This window comes from Pundamilia nyererei, unplaced genomic scaffold (assembly GCF_000239375.1).
Source record: "Pundamilia nyererei isolate P.nyererei 1_Seehausen unplaced genomic scaffold, PunNye1.0 scaffold00035, whole genome shotgun sequence".
Lineage (NCBI taxonomy): Eukaryota > Metazoa > Chordata > Actinopteri > Cichliformes > Cichlidae > Pundamilia > Pundamilia nyererei.
The window spans coordinates 1363938-1376879 of NW_005187436.1; the positions used below are offsets into that span (position 1 = coordinate 1363938).

Sequence of the window (12942 nt, forward strand, 5' to 3'; positions counted from 1 at the left end):
GTAGAGTGCGTGTAAATAGCTGGCACTGTAAACCTTTACATCCACTTCTCGAGTTTCTCACACACATAACAGCAACGATAACGATGATGTGCATTATGCCGCCTATAGTTCAGGAAGTTCTGGTAGTGTTGATGAAGCCCGGTGAATCGGTTGGAAGTAAAAATAAAAAGCAGAGCATAACAACCGAAACGACTGCCAGCGATAGAGAGCAATTCTATATTCATGAAATCATTCAAAGCGGTTTCCCTTTCAATACGATTTATCTTATTTTGATACTATGCATAATGTACAGGCTCCTATATAAATTCCGCCCATTAATATTTATGCGAGCGTACAAAGGTGAAACTTTATTCCGCAGATAAAGCGGTGGGAAGGCAGGGTTTGGTATTTCCTGCACTATGGTCGCAGTCCCGTGTGAGGGCGGGCTACTGTTATGAAATGTTATTATCTGTTGAGGCACTGCGCCTTATTACAAGTGGTATTCCATTTCTGGGCTTTAACAGACAGCAACCTTGAATCCATCATTTTCCAAACAGTTTGGTAATTTAGAGATCGGGATTTAGGAAGTATAACCTTATAGGGAAATTAAAAATAAAAAAAGGGGGGGGGGCGGTTAAGGTACTGAGCGGGCCTGTTGCCGGATTGATTAATTATTTTGTAATTCATTAATCACTTTCAAAGGGCAAAAGGGCAACATCCTGCTACAGCAAATTGACTCCAGTCACCCCCCCTCCCTCCCTTCCCCCTCCACCACCACCAGCACCACATTCAACCGACCACACACACCCCCCCGCGCACGCGCGCGCACGCACACCCATACAAGGACAAGTTCACACATAAAGTTTGGGAAGTTAAAAAAAGAAACCATGAAAAACTGGTGTTTTCAAATTCATAAATTATAATTTAATACCAAGAACAAATTTACAGCAGAATGCTTGTTTACAATAAGCTAACACAAACAAACAAGAATTGTGTTCAACTATAAACTTTCACACACACTCACATATATCACTTGCAATTAATAATAATAATAATAATAATAATGATAAAAAAAAGTATCTATACGTTATCAATACCCTGCAGTCATATATTTTTATATATTTATATAAAAACGTGGGTCAGTTTAAACTGTTCATAATTACAATCATGTATCATTCTCTGGTCCATATGTGGCTCCGAACAGCCAAAGATCAGTGTTCAATCAGTGATCCCTTTTAATTCAACCACAACATGGTGTTTTTTTTTGTGTTTTTTTTTTGTATGTGTGTGTTGAAGAAAAGCCTCAAAACAAGGACAAAATTGCTAGCTTCCAAACGCACACACACGCGCACGCACGCACACACACGTTCTCGCACACGCGCATGCACACCACGGCACCTGTCAGAGACCAAAAGGAGCCGTAACACTAAAGTTAAAATATCAGCTCCTTTTTTTTTTTTTTTAAGGTTTTTTCTAAATTTTTTTGTCCCCAAACCTGCTCACCCTGTTTAAGTCTGTAGCCTAATAATGAACGTCGTTTCTTTTCTTTTTCTTTTTCTGTTGCTTTAAATACAAGGGCTAGTGTACTGAATGCACAGATTATATCTATACAGTCCAAAAAAAGAGTGAAAGAAAGAGAGAAAAAACATTTACATTTATATATCAAAGGTAAAATAGGTTAGCGACCTGTGGCCATGCATTCACAGTCTAAATATACATGAAAAAGAAAACATTTGTAGTAATATGTATATACATTAAAAACATAACCTTCAGTGCTACTAGCTAAGTCTGCCACTCAATTTTGAAGACGTTGTATTACCGAGAAGGAAAAAAAATGGCAACCACAGATTTTTCTTAATCACATATACTTTGTATGAAGGAAAAAACTTGTTGAAATGAATTGACCTATATTTACAAGAATACTGCCTCTAATCAGTTTTTTCAAGTGAAATACATGACTGGAGTTTCATATCTAATTGTGTCGTCGTCGTCCCCCCCCCCACCAAAAAAAATAAAAAAAATAAAAAATGTTGTAGGCCTACTTTAACAACGTTTTGATAAGAAATCACACCATGCTTGTCAGGCACTTAATGCTTGAAGTGAATAAAGGGTGACATTTCAGGGACGCTGTAATAATACTGCTATTAAACACTACTCTGGCTAGGCTTCAAACTTTTATGACCCTTGACCTCTCCAACTTTTTTTTTCTTCAAGCATGCCAACTATGCTTTCAGTACAGTTTTCAGCTTCTGCAAAAGCTCTTAAATGCGCATGTACTGCATTTAGAGCAACCTATTTTACATACCTTTTATAACAGCAGGTCTAGGCAACTTCTAAAAATTTCCTTTTTTAAGAAAAAATATTATTATTATTGTATCCAATTGGGGAACTGAAGCCAAATATTCAGAGCTGGATGAAACTGGGAAGATTATTCGCCAAATAATTAAAATCGTGTAAAGCCCTCATGTCTGTCAGCGTCAAACTAATTAATTTAAAAATTTAAGAGAGCTTATGCAGCTTTAGTTAAAAGCAGGAGTGGAAAACAAAAGTGGATCCTGTAACTTCATAGTAATAAAGAGCGAAGTGTTTCCGCTGGGTCATAAAGTTTAACATGAACTCCAAAAAAGAAAAAGAAGAAGAAAAAAAAACTCCCTTTTGTCCAGATTGGTCATCCTAACAACATAAGTGCGTTTGCAGCATTAAGCCTAGATCATAAGCCTATTTTCCTATTGCTGTGGTTTTAATTCTTTTTAGAACTTTTTTTTCTTTTTTTTCATTATTTCACCTTTTTCAAAATAAACCATTGTCTTAGAAAATAACACCACCTGTACTACAGAAATCACATAGGCCGGTTTGGAACCAGAAAGGAGGAACAAAGAAAGTACAAAACACAGCTATACATGGACACAGGACAAGTCATCTGAGAAAAGAAAATTCACGTTTCGTATTTTCCCTTTCTCCAGTTTCTCTTTTAACCCAAATTTTCATTTTTAAATGCACTTAATACTTCAAATTTCCTCACACGGATCAACAGAATCCCCTTTCCCTTTTTTTCCCTCATTTTCTTTTTTCATTAAAAAAAAAGGATCGAAGCAGGTTGTTCTGCATGAACACTGGGAGCATGTATCTGCCATTTTGAAAGTTCAATGGATGTCTCAATTTTTTTTTTTTTTTTTTGAGTAGGGGGGGAATTCACAGTCATTTACGTCAATGTCTTTCTTCATGAAAGCCAGCCCCGTGTAACAGCCGGGTTTTTTTTTTATTCCTTCCACAAAAGCAGCTATAATCATTGTAGTCTCGCAGCCCCCCAACCCTACCTTTTGTTTGTTCGTCGCCTTCTTGGTTTACTGAATTGGCATGTAAGGCCAGTTAAAACTGCTCCCCGAAAGCAACATATCCCTGATGAGAGTTTCAATGGGGGTTTTACCTACCAATCGGACGAAAAATAATTGTTCTATGACCGAGGAAGAGACTGTGCGGAGGGAAGGCAAGCGGAGTAACAACTTCCCAAACCGTGTTGGCTGGTTGGGATACTGGCTCCGGACATATTCCTCCAGGGCGCACTGGGACTTCTCCTGCAAACTTTCCACATGGGCCACATCTGAGAGGCCACAAGCATCTGAGAGGGGGAAAAACAAATAAACATTAATAAAGTGTAACCTAAAGTGTTTCTCTCACTAGGAGCTTTTTCCCACTGTGGTGATACACTACAGCGAAAATTGATAGCCTGTCACATAAAAAAAATAAATAAAAAATCAATTATTTGCAGAATTAAAATCTCAACATTACATGTAAAAGTGTAGCTGAATGGTCTCAAGGCTTGATTTAATAAATATCGATTTTAAAAAAATAATAACAAATTATTATATGACAATAATACAATAACCATAGCATTACGCTAAACAAATAATGTAAGGCACCATTAACCAAAATACGCTTCCACATGCATGCCAGTTTATTTTGTTTAAACTATTTACTTTGATTTTTACTTTCTTATCTGCGTGTGTGTTTAATTTATGAAAAAGGGGATGGGGGGGGGGGGGGTTGCCATCTTACAGGGGCAGATAAAAATGAGAGCCTTGCTTCCCTCGTCATATTAATTCTGTGTTTCTCCTTTCGTCGCTATTATTATCTATATTTTCCCCGATAAAGCCATTTAAAATTGAACTAAATAATTAAGCATATTCATAGTTAAAGACTGTGTTTCAGATGGGCCTGTGTCTTTCACAGTCAGAGGCAGTGCGAGGTAGAGAAGGGTGGGGGTGAGGGAGGAGAGAGGGAAAGACAGGGAGACCTACTGACCTTTAGTGAGCAGAGATTTAGCTCGAGAGAAAAAAAAAAGGGCCCATAGCCTACGGAGCTGCCGTCATACTATACCATCGGAGACGCAGAATCACTATCTATGCTGCTGCATGTGGGCGGCAGCTGATAATGTGCCAAAAACGCTTGTACGCACATTGGGTAAGTTTGTAAAGTTGATGCATGACAACAACCAAACCGCCAAAGTAGCAAAGGCGTGTCACTCAGGCTACAACACACAGCTCACGTTCAAGCCTCCGGGACTCAGGTATGGAGGAGACAAATTAAGCCATCGTGGATGTATAAAGCCTTGACAGTAAAATTCAATGACATGAACTATGATTTTATTTCAGAAAGGGCTAACTAACCAGCCACCATGAGCTCACTTGAAGATTGCCACAGCTAAATGAAATAAAAAGACTGATGGCTTGCAGGTATGGTATCATTTCAAAGACATGCATTCAGTCGTCGGTGAAACCTTGTAAATCTCTTCCCTACGTGTTTTTATTTTTTTTATTTTTTCTTCTTCTCCTTTAACGGTGTAGCTAATGTAACAAAATAGCCGGGAAGTTTGGGTTATGTTTAGGTCATGACCCAGTTCTCGAGCGAGTCCAGAGACGCCCTGAATCTTAGGCGGAGAGAATATTTCTGCAAATAAAAATTAAAGCCGCCCCTCTTGTCACTGCGCAATATCACACAATGCTGTTAGACTCTCTCATTTTTGCAAATATAGGGGTGTCCATGTTTTTTATGTATTTATTTATTTATGTATTTTTTTATGGTAGCACATGTATGCCACCTAAATGACAAGGAAGCGTTGAAACCTGGGCAGTGCTTTTACTGTGTGCAAATGGGACATTAGGCTTGTCTTTCTTTTTCTATTCCCATCCCCCTCGTAGCCTGACATCATTTATATCTGTCATTTCCTACAAACAAGACGTGGGGTATACACACAATGATAAATGGCCGAAAAGCCCAAGTGTAGAAATTCATCTGCAGGCTATTTGAGTCTCCAAAAGAGTTCTAATATCTCGATTTTATGATGCCTGAAGCAATTATTGCGGAGTTATCAGTTTTATTTAACTCGAGCTTAATTTGCGGTGGGTTTTGTGTGTGTGTATGTGTGTGTCTGGGCATACTTTGCTCTGCTTTGTTGTTCATTTAAACCAAGATAGATCTGGTGTGGTCATTCCACCATTTTCATTTTATCCTTGCGCATGTGACTGATAAATCAGTTGATCAATCGAGTGATTTTATAATTGAGTAGCCTAGGGTCTGTCTGAAAGCCCTTGGCCATGAAGGCAGCATAGGTGAACGTTTAAGTACAGCGTTCATCTAATACAAGCAACAGCCTCTGGCCAGTGCTGATATATTTAGGTCAGCGTTGATTTAGCTGATGTCAGTGTGCAGGTTAGTGACATTCACACACACTGAACTTGAGTGAGCAGTCTATTGTCTTACCTGTGGTGAAGAGCACAATTGCCTTTAAGCAGCTATATTCAGCAGAGTCAACGTGCAAAGCTTTGAGCTTTTCCACTTGTTCTTGGAAGATCCTAATGTGGTCCATAAAGGCCACCACTCTGTCCGCAGACATGGGGGAGGCGTGAAGGCCAGCCGCCGCTAGGAGAGGAGCCACATGCAGGGGCATGGAGCACTGCGCGGCGTTGAGCACAAATAACTCACTCCACGTCAACCTCAGCAGAGCCACCTGGTCTGTGATCTGAAGGTCTGGAAAGAAGGGAATATTCCTGGCCCACTCCACGGCACTGAAGAGCATCCTGGCTGCTAGTTCACAAATGTTCTCGATACCCATTATGTTGTTGGGTTGCATGCACTGACTGCCATACCGGGACGTCGGGTAGGGCTCCGCTCTCAACAGAAGAGAGATATATCCGGATAAGTAGGAATGGCAGTGGAGTGGGTCTCCATTTGTCAAGGCGAACTGACCGTGGTGTGGCTGTGTGGGTGGCACCCGTCCCCTTTGCACGGCTGCAGTAAAAAGAGAAACTACAGATATTGAAGCCTGAATTCTACAAATGATCACAGACATTCTGAGCATTAAGGGTGGCTGTTAAACAGTACAGTATTTTAAAGTGCAGAAAACTGAAATCTGAACGCCAAGCTGTAAATGTTTACTAGCCTGTGCAGGATCAAAACACACACGCGCGCGCGCGCGCACACACACACACACACACACACACACACGCACGCACACACACATATTATTGCCCGAGTTTAAAAAGAGAAAAGACACAGTGCCTTGATAATAAAGAGGCTGTAGTGTGAGAAACTGTACACTGAATATACATATATATATAAATTTAAAAAACAAACAAACAGGGATGCGCTTTAAACACAATTAAGACAAGCCTCGCACATGTCTAGCTTTAAATTGTTGTTATTCAGCAACAGCAACATGAGCTGGCTGTGAAGGAACACAAAGAGGGCAAGGGAGACCTTGCATGTTTAACCCTTAACCTACTTAGCAATTCATCTCGTTTTACCCCATACACGAAGGCCTATTTTAGACTAAAATTCAGATAATTTCTCCGGGTTAGACGGAGCACGATCGTTCTTTTTTTAAACGCACAGTGTCACGCTAATGTCCAGCTTAAGACACAGAGAACAAGGCAAGCGGCAAGATGTGGAGATGTAGCCAGAACACGCTATCTCTTAATTCGCCACTCGCCATAATAGCGCAGAGGGCTATTGTATCATAAATTCAACACAGATGTATCTCTACGGCAGTCACGGTATCACATTATATTCGGCAGCTTCATTTTGGCCACGGGTGGGCTCGTATTTGTCAAATGCAGAGCTATAACGCACTGGCGCTAGACACTGTAATGCATGGCTAAAAGGAACATCCGGAGAGCCCCGTCTCGACCACAGGCAGAGAGCGGCTCCATTGCGTGCTCCAGCCGCACAGCCTTGGAGGGAATAGTCGGGAAAGGAAACATGCTGTGGGGGCGACATGATATGGTTCGATGTCTAAAACATACAAACGCACAAACACACACATGGATAAGAGAACAAAAAATCCCAATACCTTCCCGTCTCATGCCGACTTTAAGGCATTTTTTGAGGCGGCAGTACTGACACTGATTGCGGTGGTGTTGGTCGATTGGACAATTCCTGTTGGCACGGCATGTGTAAGTGAGGTTCCGTCGTACGCTCCGTTTGAAGAAGCTCTTGCACCCCTCGCAAGTAAACTGGCCATAGTGTTTGCCACTAGATTTATCCCCACAGACCACGCATTCAATGTGCTGTGGCTGTTTCTCCGACTGCTGCGACGTCTGGTTCGTCGGCGTGGACTGTGTGTTGTTCGGGGGTCCTTGGACCGGAGTCTGAGGGGTCGGAGGGGCGACCTGAGAGGCTGTCAAATTCAACTGGCCTGCTTGAGGTGTGGGAAGAGATAGTCCTCCTTGGGTTTGCGAGGAAAGGGTGCCTTGGGTGTCAGCCACATCGTCCTGGGAGCCTCTCCACACTACCATTGCCATATCTATCAGTCAACGTAAAGAAACTTTTTGTCTGCCGTTTTGGTGTCGCGGTGAATAATGTCTCAAGGAAACGCGGTAAACTGTGATTAACAGTCGGACACACAAAATGCCAGATCTAGCCTACGCTGAATCCAGTCTGAATCTCCCGAAAACTGTCGATTTATTGCTGTTGGAGACGTTGCCGAAGCACGTTTTCAAAACTGATGCGATGGCGAGCTGAGTCGCTGCCTTGCGCTTAAAGGCCAAGTCCAGGGGCGCTTACAGTCAGCCATCCAGTACACCCATCAATGGGAAAAGGTGGGTTAAATATTCAAAAATAACCAACCGAGGTAGCATGGGCTAGTCAGTGGATGATGGAGCAGGTTGATAAGACCGTGCTCGCAGCAGCATAAAACAATTAGTGAGCACACTGTAGCAGCTACTATCAAGTTCCAGCACAAGTCTTGGAGAAAATCACCAACTGGGTAAAAAACAGAAAAGAAAAAAACTGCGTCTTCTTCCTTTTCTCCTTGTGAGGTAGCGCCAGCAAGCGCGCAGCTGAAGCCAATGTTTTGAGAGCTTGGAATATGAAGACAACTCTTCCCCAAAAAAGCGAAAGCACTAAAACAAAAAACATAAAAAAACAAGGATCACAACCTACAAACCTCCTCCGTGCACTGAAAAATAATAGGAAAAAGGAGAAGAGAATCAAAGTGATCAAATATGTTAAAAAGGCGGAGGTTAGGAAGTGATTTGCGATTGGTAGGAGCCGGGCTGGCAGAATGCTTTCTCTCTGATCAGCTCACTGAGCTCTCTATATAGTGAACTTTGACACGACTGCTGCAACTTAGCACACGTTACCATGGAGATCTGCTGCCATATAAGGAAGGAGAGTGTGTTTGACTGGTCAGAGCTCAGGGACCTCCCCCTGAACCCCATTGGCTAGTCGGCACTTGTGCTACTTGGTACCTTGCCAGAGCCAGCATGGAGGTCGAGAGGGCCGCTTGGTCCTAAAAAGAGACGCTTTTCGGAGAGAGTATTCACTGATAGTCACTCAAATCACCCAGACTATAAGGTATACTCACATGCAGCCTGGTAAAGCTTTAGCAATTTCAAGTGGGGAAAAAAGGAAAATATCAATAATTCAATGCAGTGCATCATGTCGCGCTACAGTATATCCGGTAACCCTATAACAAGCTGAAATATAAAAGAAGATAGGATTTTTTTTCTCTTTTCTTTTTTTCTTATCCCTGAGACACAGATGCACCTTCTTGGCATGACCTGTGTTCATTACAGTCTTGATCCTTTAGGTATGTGGATATAAAGACAGACTCCACTGCTGAATGAATGAAAAAACAACACACAAAAGAAACAAAAAAAAAAGGCTGTGTGATGGGCTACGTTAATTTAAGACTGGTGATGCTGTTACCTAGACCAAATAACATGTTTATTATTATTGATAATAAATGCATATAAAAAATCAAAACAAGTGTAGGTTTCGATTTGTCTTTCCATGCACACTGTAAAACCAGACACTGAATAAGGTCGCTCCCCATTTAAAGAAGAAGAGAAGAACACGCCACCTGGATTTCTTTATTTCTCATTTTAAACAAACCTCTATATTTCTACGTGGCTAATAGTACATATTAGTGCTTTCCAATCGTACCAGGTGCTACACGTCACAATCCACATGTCTCGTGAAATCGTCGCTATCGCCTGGTGAAATCATCCCACAGCTCGCCGTTGCCTAACAAAAAAATCCCGCAAGCCACAAATATTAATCATCTGCATGGTCAGGAGGTCCAAAAGCATGATTTCGCCAAAGACAGTTTTGTCTGTATATGTGGTCAGAGCTTGAGACGACTACAGCTTTAAATGCGGAGCACAATTAAAATGTCACTCGAGGTCAAAGGCCATGCCCTTCACTTTAAGGCTAGGGTGAAAGCAGAGTCCCCGTATTGACACACCACACAAAAACGATACCTTAATACTTGTCGGATTTTTGCTCACTAAAATAAATAAAATAAAAACATCTTATTTTAATGACGATAAGAAACAAAGTAAACGATGCTGTGTTTGTAACAAGGGGGGGAATGGCTGTGCCCACATGGTTAATAATAATAATAATAATAATAATATATTATATTGATATTTGTGTGTATTTGAACGGGGCTGATTTACTTTCACCGTGGCCTGAGGCTATCAAACTTGAACTGCAGGTAAAACTTTACAGAGCCCTCCAGATGAACCTACAGCCCGGTCACTGTGTTAGCCTGTAGAGAGAGCAGCAGCAGCAGCATGCATGCATTGTCCCAGGATCTATTACAGTATATGGGTGCCCCCTAGCGTATGAATTCTTTTTGCTTCAAATAAGATTCAATTTAGAGGAGCCGTCGGACACGGAAACCGATTCAGTCTGCTCTCTCGCATCGACCAAACTAACGAGCACCATTTTAAACTGATGACTGTTTGTTTAAATTCTGTTTTACATGACTTGGACGGCAAACCTTTGAGAGTTGCCAAAGTTGGATTTACTTTTTGCCACTTCAGGCAGTCCCAGCGGTGGTATATAGACCAATTGTGTCTTTATTCTAGAACAAATTAGATTATATTTTGTCTGCATTACTATTTTGTCGGTTTTGTTTACAGATCCCGTGAACATGGAAAGTCTGTAAATAAAATACCCCGCAAGGTACTGGCTTATCGAGGACCCAGTTTTGCTTCAAATGGTAAGTATGCGATTTGTATGCTTTATTATGATAAATCAGCAATGTTGCAATGCTTTATCCTTCTGCTCACAATTAAATCTCATATTAAATAGGCTCATCTCTTGAAATAAAAGACGTGTGCTGCAGACGGAGCATAACGTAGACTACATATATACGATGCTTCTACAATGCGCACTGACTACGGACGACTCCGTCAGTCATCTCTGCCTATTATCGCAGCGTTAATTTATATGACGAATCGCATCAAGCCCAACTAGTTTGCAAACACCCATTCATAAAGTTACCCGATAGTGATAGTGAGGCAGGAGGCTGTATTCTTATAGTAACAAACCTACCAAATGCATATGTTGCTGATTCGTCCGTAGCGGGATGCATCTTCTCTCTTATTCAGAATATATTTAGTCTTCTCTTTTTCGACACAGTGCTCAGACTGAAGCTGGCAAAGCTTCCTCTCCAACAGACGGGATCAGACACAAAAAGCACGCTGTTTATTGGAAAATTGCAATGTCTGATCATGCAAAAACTTTGGAGAGCCAAAACAAACAACTGATTCACGTCATGTGTTGTTAGGCGAGAGACTGGAAATATAAGTTGACGTGTCGTCCGAGCAGAATATCATTTGATTGCCTCTGGAAATGATAAGCTGGTAAGCTTATAATGGTAAGCTTTACAGCAGGCAGAGAGAGAGAGAGAGAGATCCTGTGCGCCTTTTTCTCTCCTACAGTAATATGGCCAAAACGCGCTCGTACGCGGCTGCTTTGTGTGGGCTATTGAGGCGAGAGGGAGGGGGTGAAGTCAGAACAGACACCTGTCTTTAAGTATGGCGAGCAATCTTTATGAGATTTTGCATATTAGGAAATATATGGAGAAAGCAAGCCAAGACGCAATATCAGCCAAGCTATTATTAAACACGTAAAAATTAATTTAGCATAAATAATTTAATAAATGCTCTAACTTTATCCTACAAAATGCTAATACATGAGTTATTATTATTATTATTATTATTATTATTATTATTATTATTATTATTATTATTATTAAGAAATATCAGTAATGACATAAGAGGGTAATTAACCTTTTAGCAGATACTCCTTTAGCATGTATGCATCAGGCAGATAGTAGGGAAGCCTATATATAAATTATGACTGCCCAATGAACCACGCGTAAATATGCACAGAAATTTGCGCACTATTTTCTTAACGCATAAACGTTCCCACAGCAGCACAACTGCTTAACTATTAGACCCCCCACTTCAAAACTCTTGTCCTGCAGTTTTTCTTAATTCGCGGATTTAAAAGTTTCCTGTGTGATTTGTACTGGTTCTCCTTTTCAAGCAGAGGATAAAAGCAGTATATGCTCAGCAAGCCTGCATGCACATAACAATTGCGCTGCCCAACGGGATCAGTATCGATTAAGAGGAGACAGAGGATGTCGCCTGCACTAAATATTTACTGATCACAGACAAATAGCTAGATCTTTAACGATTTCCCATGCTCTGACAGGGAGAAAGGACTAAATCACTTTATTATTGTTAGTAAAACAAAGCACAGTCTCTGGAACACGGGACTGGAGATGTGCTGATTGGAATGATTGCAGTTAAATTAATCGATAGCGAGATAGACAATTCTTGAGATTTACGGGCGTGCGAAGGAAAAGCTTTCCCTCCAATATCAGGTTAAACTGGGAAGTGCGCTCCGACGTGATTATATTCTGCAAAACGTTATAGACATATACTAAAAACCGAATGTAGTTAAAAAAAATTTTTTTTAATTCCTACAAATATGCTTTTAAAACGCACCAAGATCTAAAAAAGAAAATTGAACTGCTGACGGCCAAAGAGCTCTCTCACACTTGTGCTAAATGTCAAAAATGAAAAAAAGAAAAAGAAGAAGAAGTTGACTTTAATCTTCCTCCACCAAGTCCTTCATGCAGATAGAGGGATACTGACCCGGAGGTCTCCAAGTTCCCGGCCTGATTAACCCTTCCAGACCCAAGCAGGAGCAAAGGTTAACCAGGCTAATCAACTTCAAGAGTCTGATTGAATTAGATGACAGTGTGGAATCAAGACAGAAACTAAACTGTGCCACTTAAAAAACACCCCGAAGAGAGATATTGGTCATATTTTTGCCCACTGACGCAATCTAAATCAAAATATCGTAAATGAAGAAAGAATTTCAGATAACTTATAAGCTGATTATTTTCTAGTTAAAAAGGCAGCACGTCAAATAAAAGATTACAAGCATAACACACACATTAGTATAAAAACAAAACAAAGAGCCAAAAAAACTTAACACCTCCAAATTGTTTCTCCTTCATTTGATTATGGTGGATGTGTCCCATATTTCATGGGACTTTCATCTGTTGCACTGAATATCAATCAGTACCTTTTACCTCCGGTAAAGGTTGACTCTTTGGAATGGTAGGTCTTTGTGATATTATGGGTAGGGAAAAAAGAA

At 40.8% G+C, this 12942-nt stretch overlaps 1 protein-coding gene across 2 annotated transcripts; it reads right to left on the minus strand.

Annotated features, from left to right (window-relative positions):
* Positions 1-1443: 1443 nt before the first annotated feature.
* Positions 1444-8614, minus strand: nr2f2 (nuclear receptor subfamily 2, group F, member 2). Of its 2 annotated transcripts, none has more exons than XM_005729922.1 (3): positions 7328-8614; positions 5740-6267; positions 1444-3598 (listed from the first exon to the last, which is right to left on the minus strand). In XM_005729922.1, the coding sequence occupies exons 1-3, from the start codon at positions 7776-7778 to the stop codon at positions 3324-3326; spliced, it is 1254 nt and encodes a 417-aa protein (XP_005729979.1). In that variant the 5' UTR covers positions 7779-8614; the 3' UTR covers positions 1444-3323. The 2 variants fall into 2 exon arrangements, with proteins under 2 accessions (XP_005729979.1, XP_005729978.1); XM_005729921.1 differs by having other exon boundaries at positions 5740-6285.
* Positions 8615-12942: the final 4328 nt, after the last annotated feature.

What these genes read in the sequence shown, in the direction of transcription:
- nr2f2 (XM_005729921.1), bottom strand. Translation starts at nt 7,778, where the DNA reads ATGGCAATGGTAGTGTGGAGAGGCTCCCAGGACGATGTGGCTGACACC. An exon ending in AGTCGGCATGAGACGGGAAG is followed by an intron (nt 6,286 to 7,327) that starts GTATTGGGATTT and finishes CAATATCTGTAG; the next exon opens with TTTCTCTTTTTACTGCAGCC. An exon ending in AATTGTGCTCTTCACCACAG is followed by an intron (nt 3,599 to 5,739) that starts GTAAGACAATAG and finishes TCCCCCTCTCAG; the next exon opens with ATGCTTGTGGCCTCTCAGAT.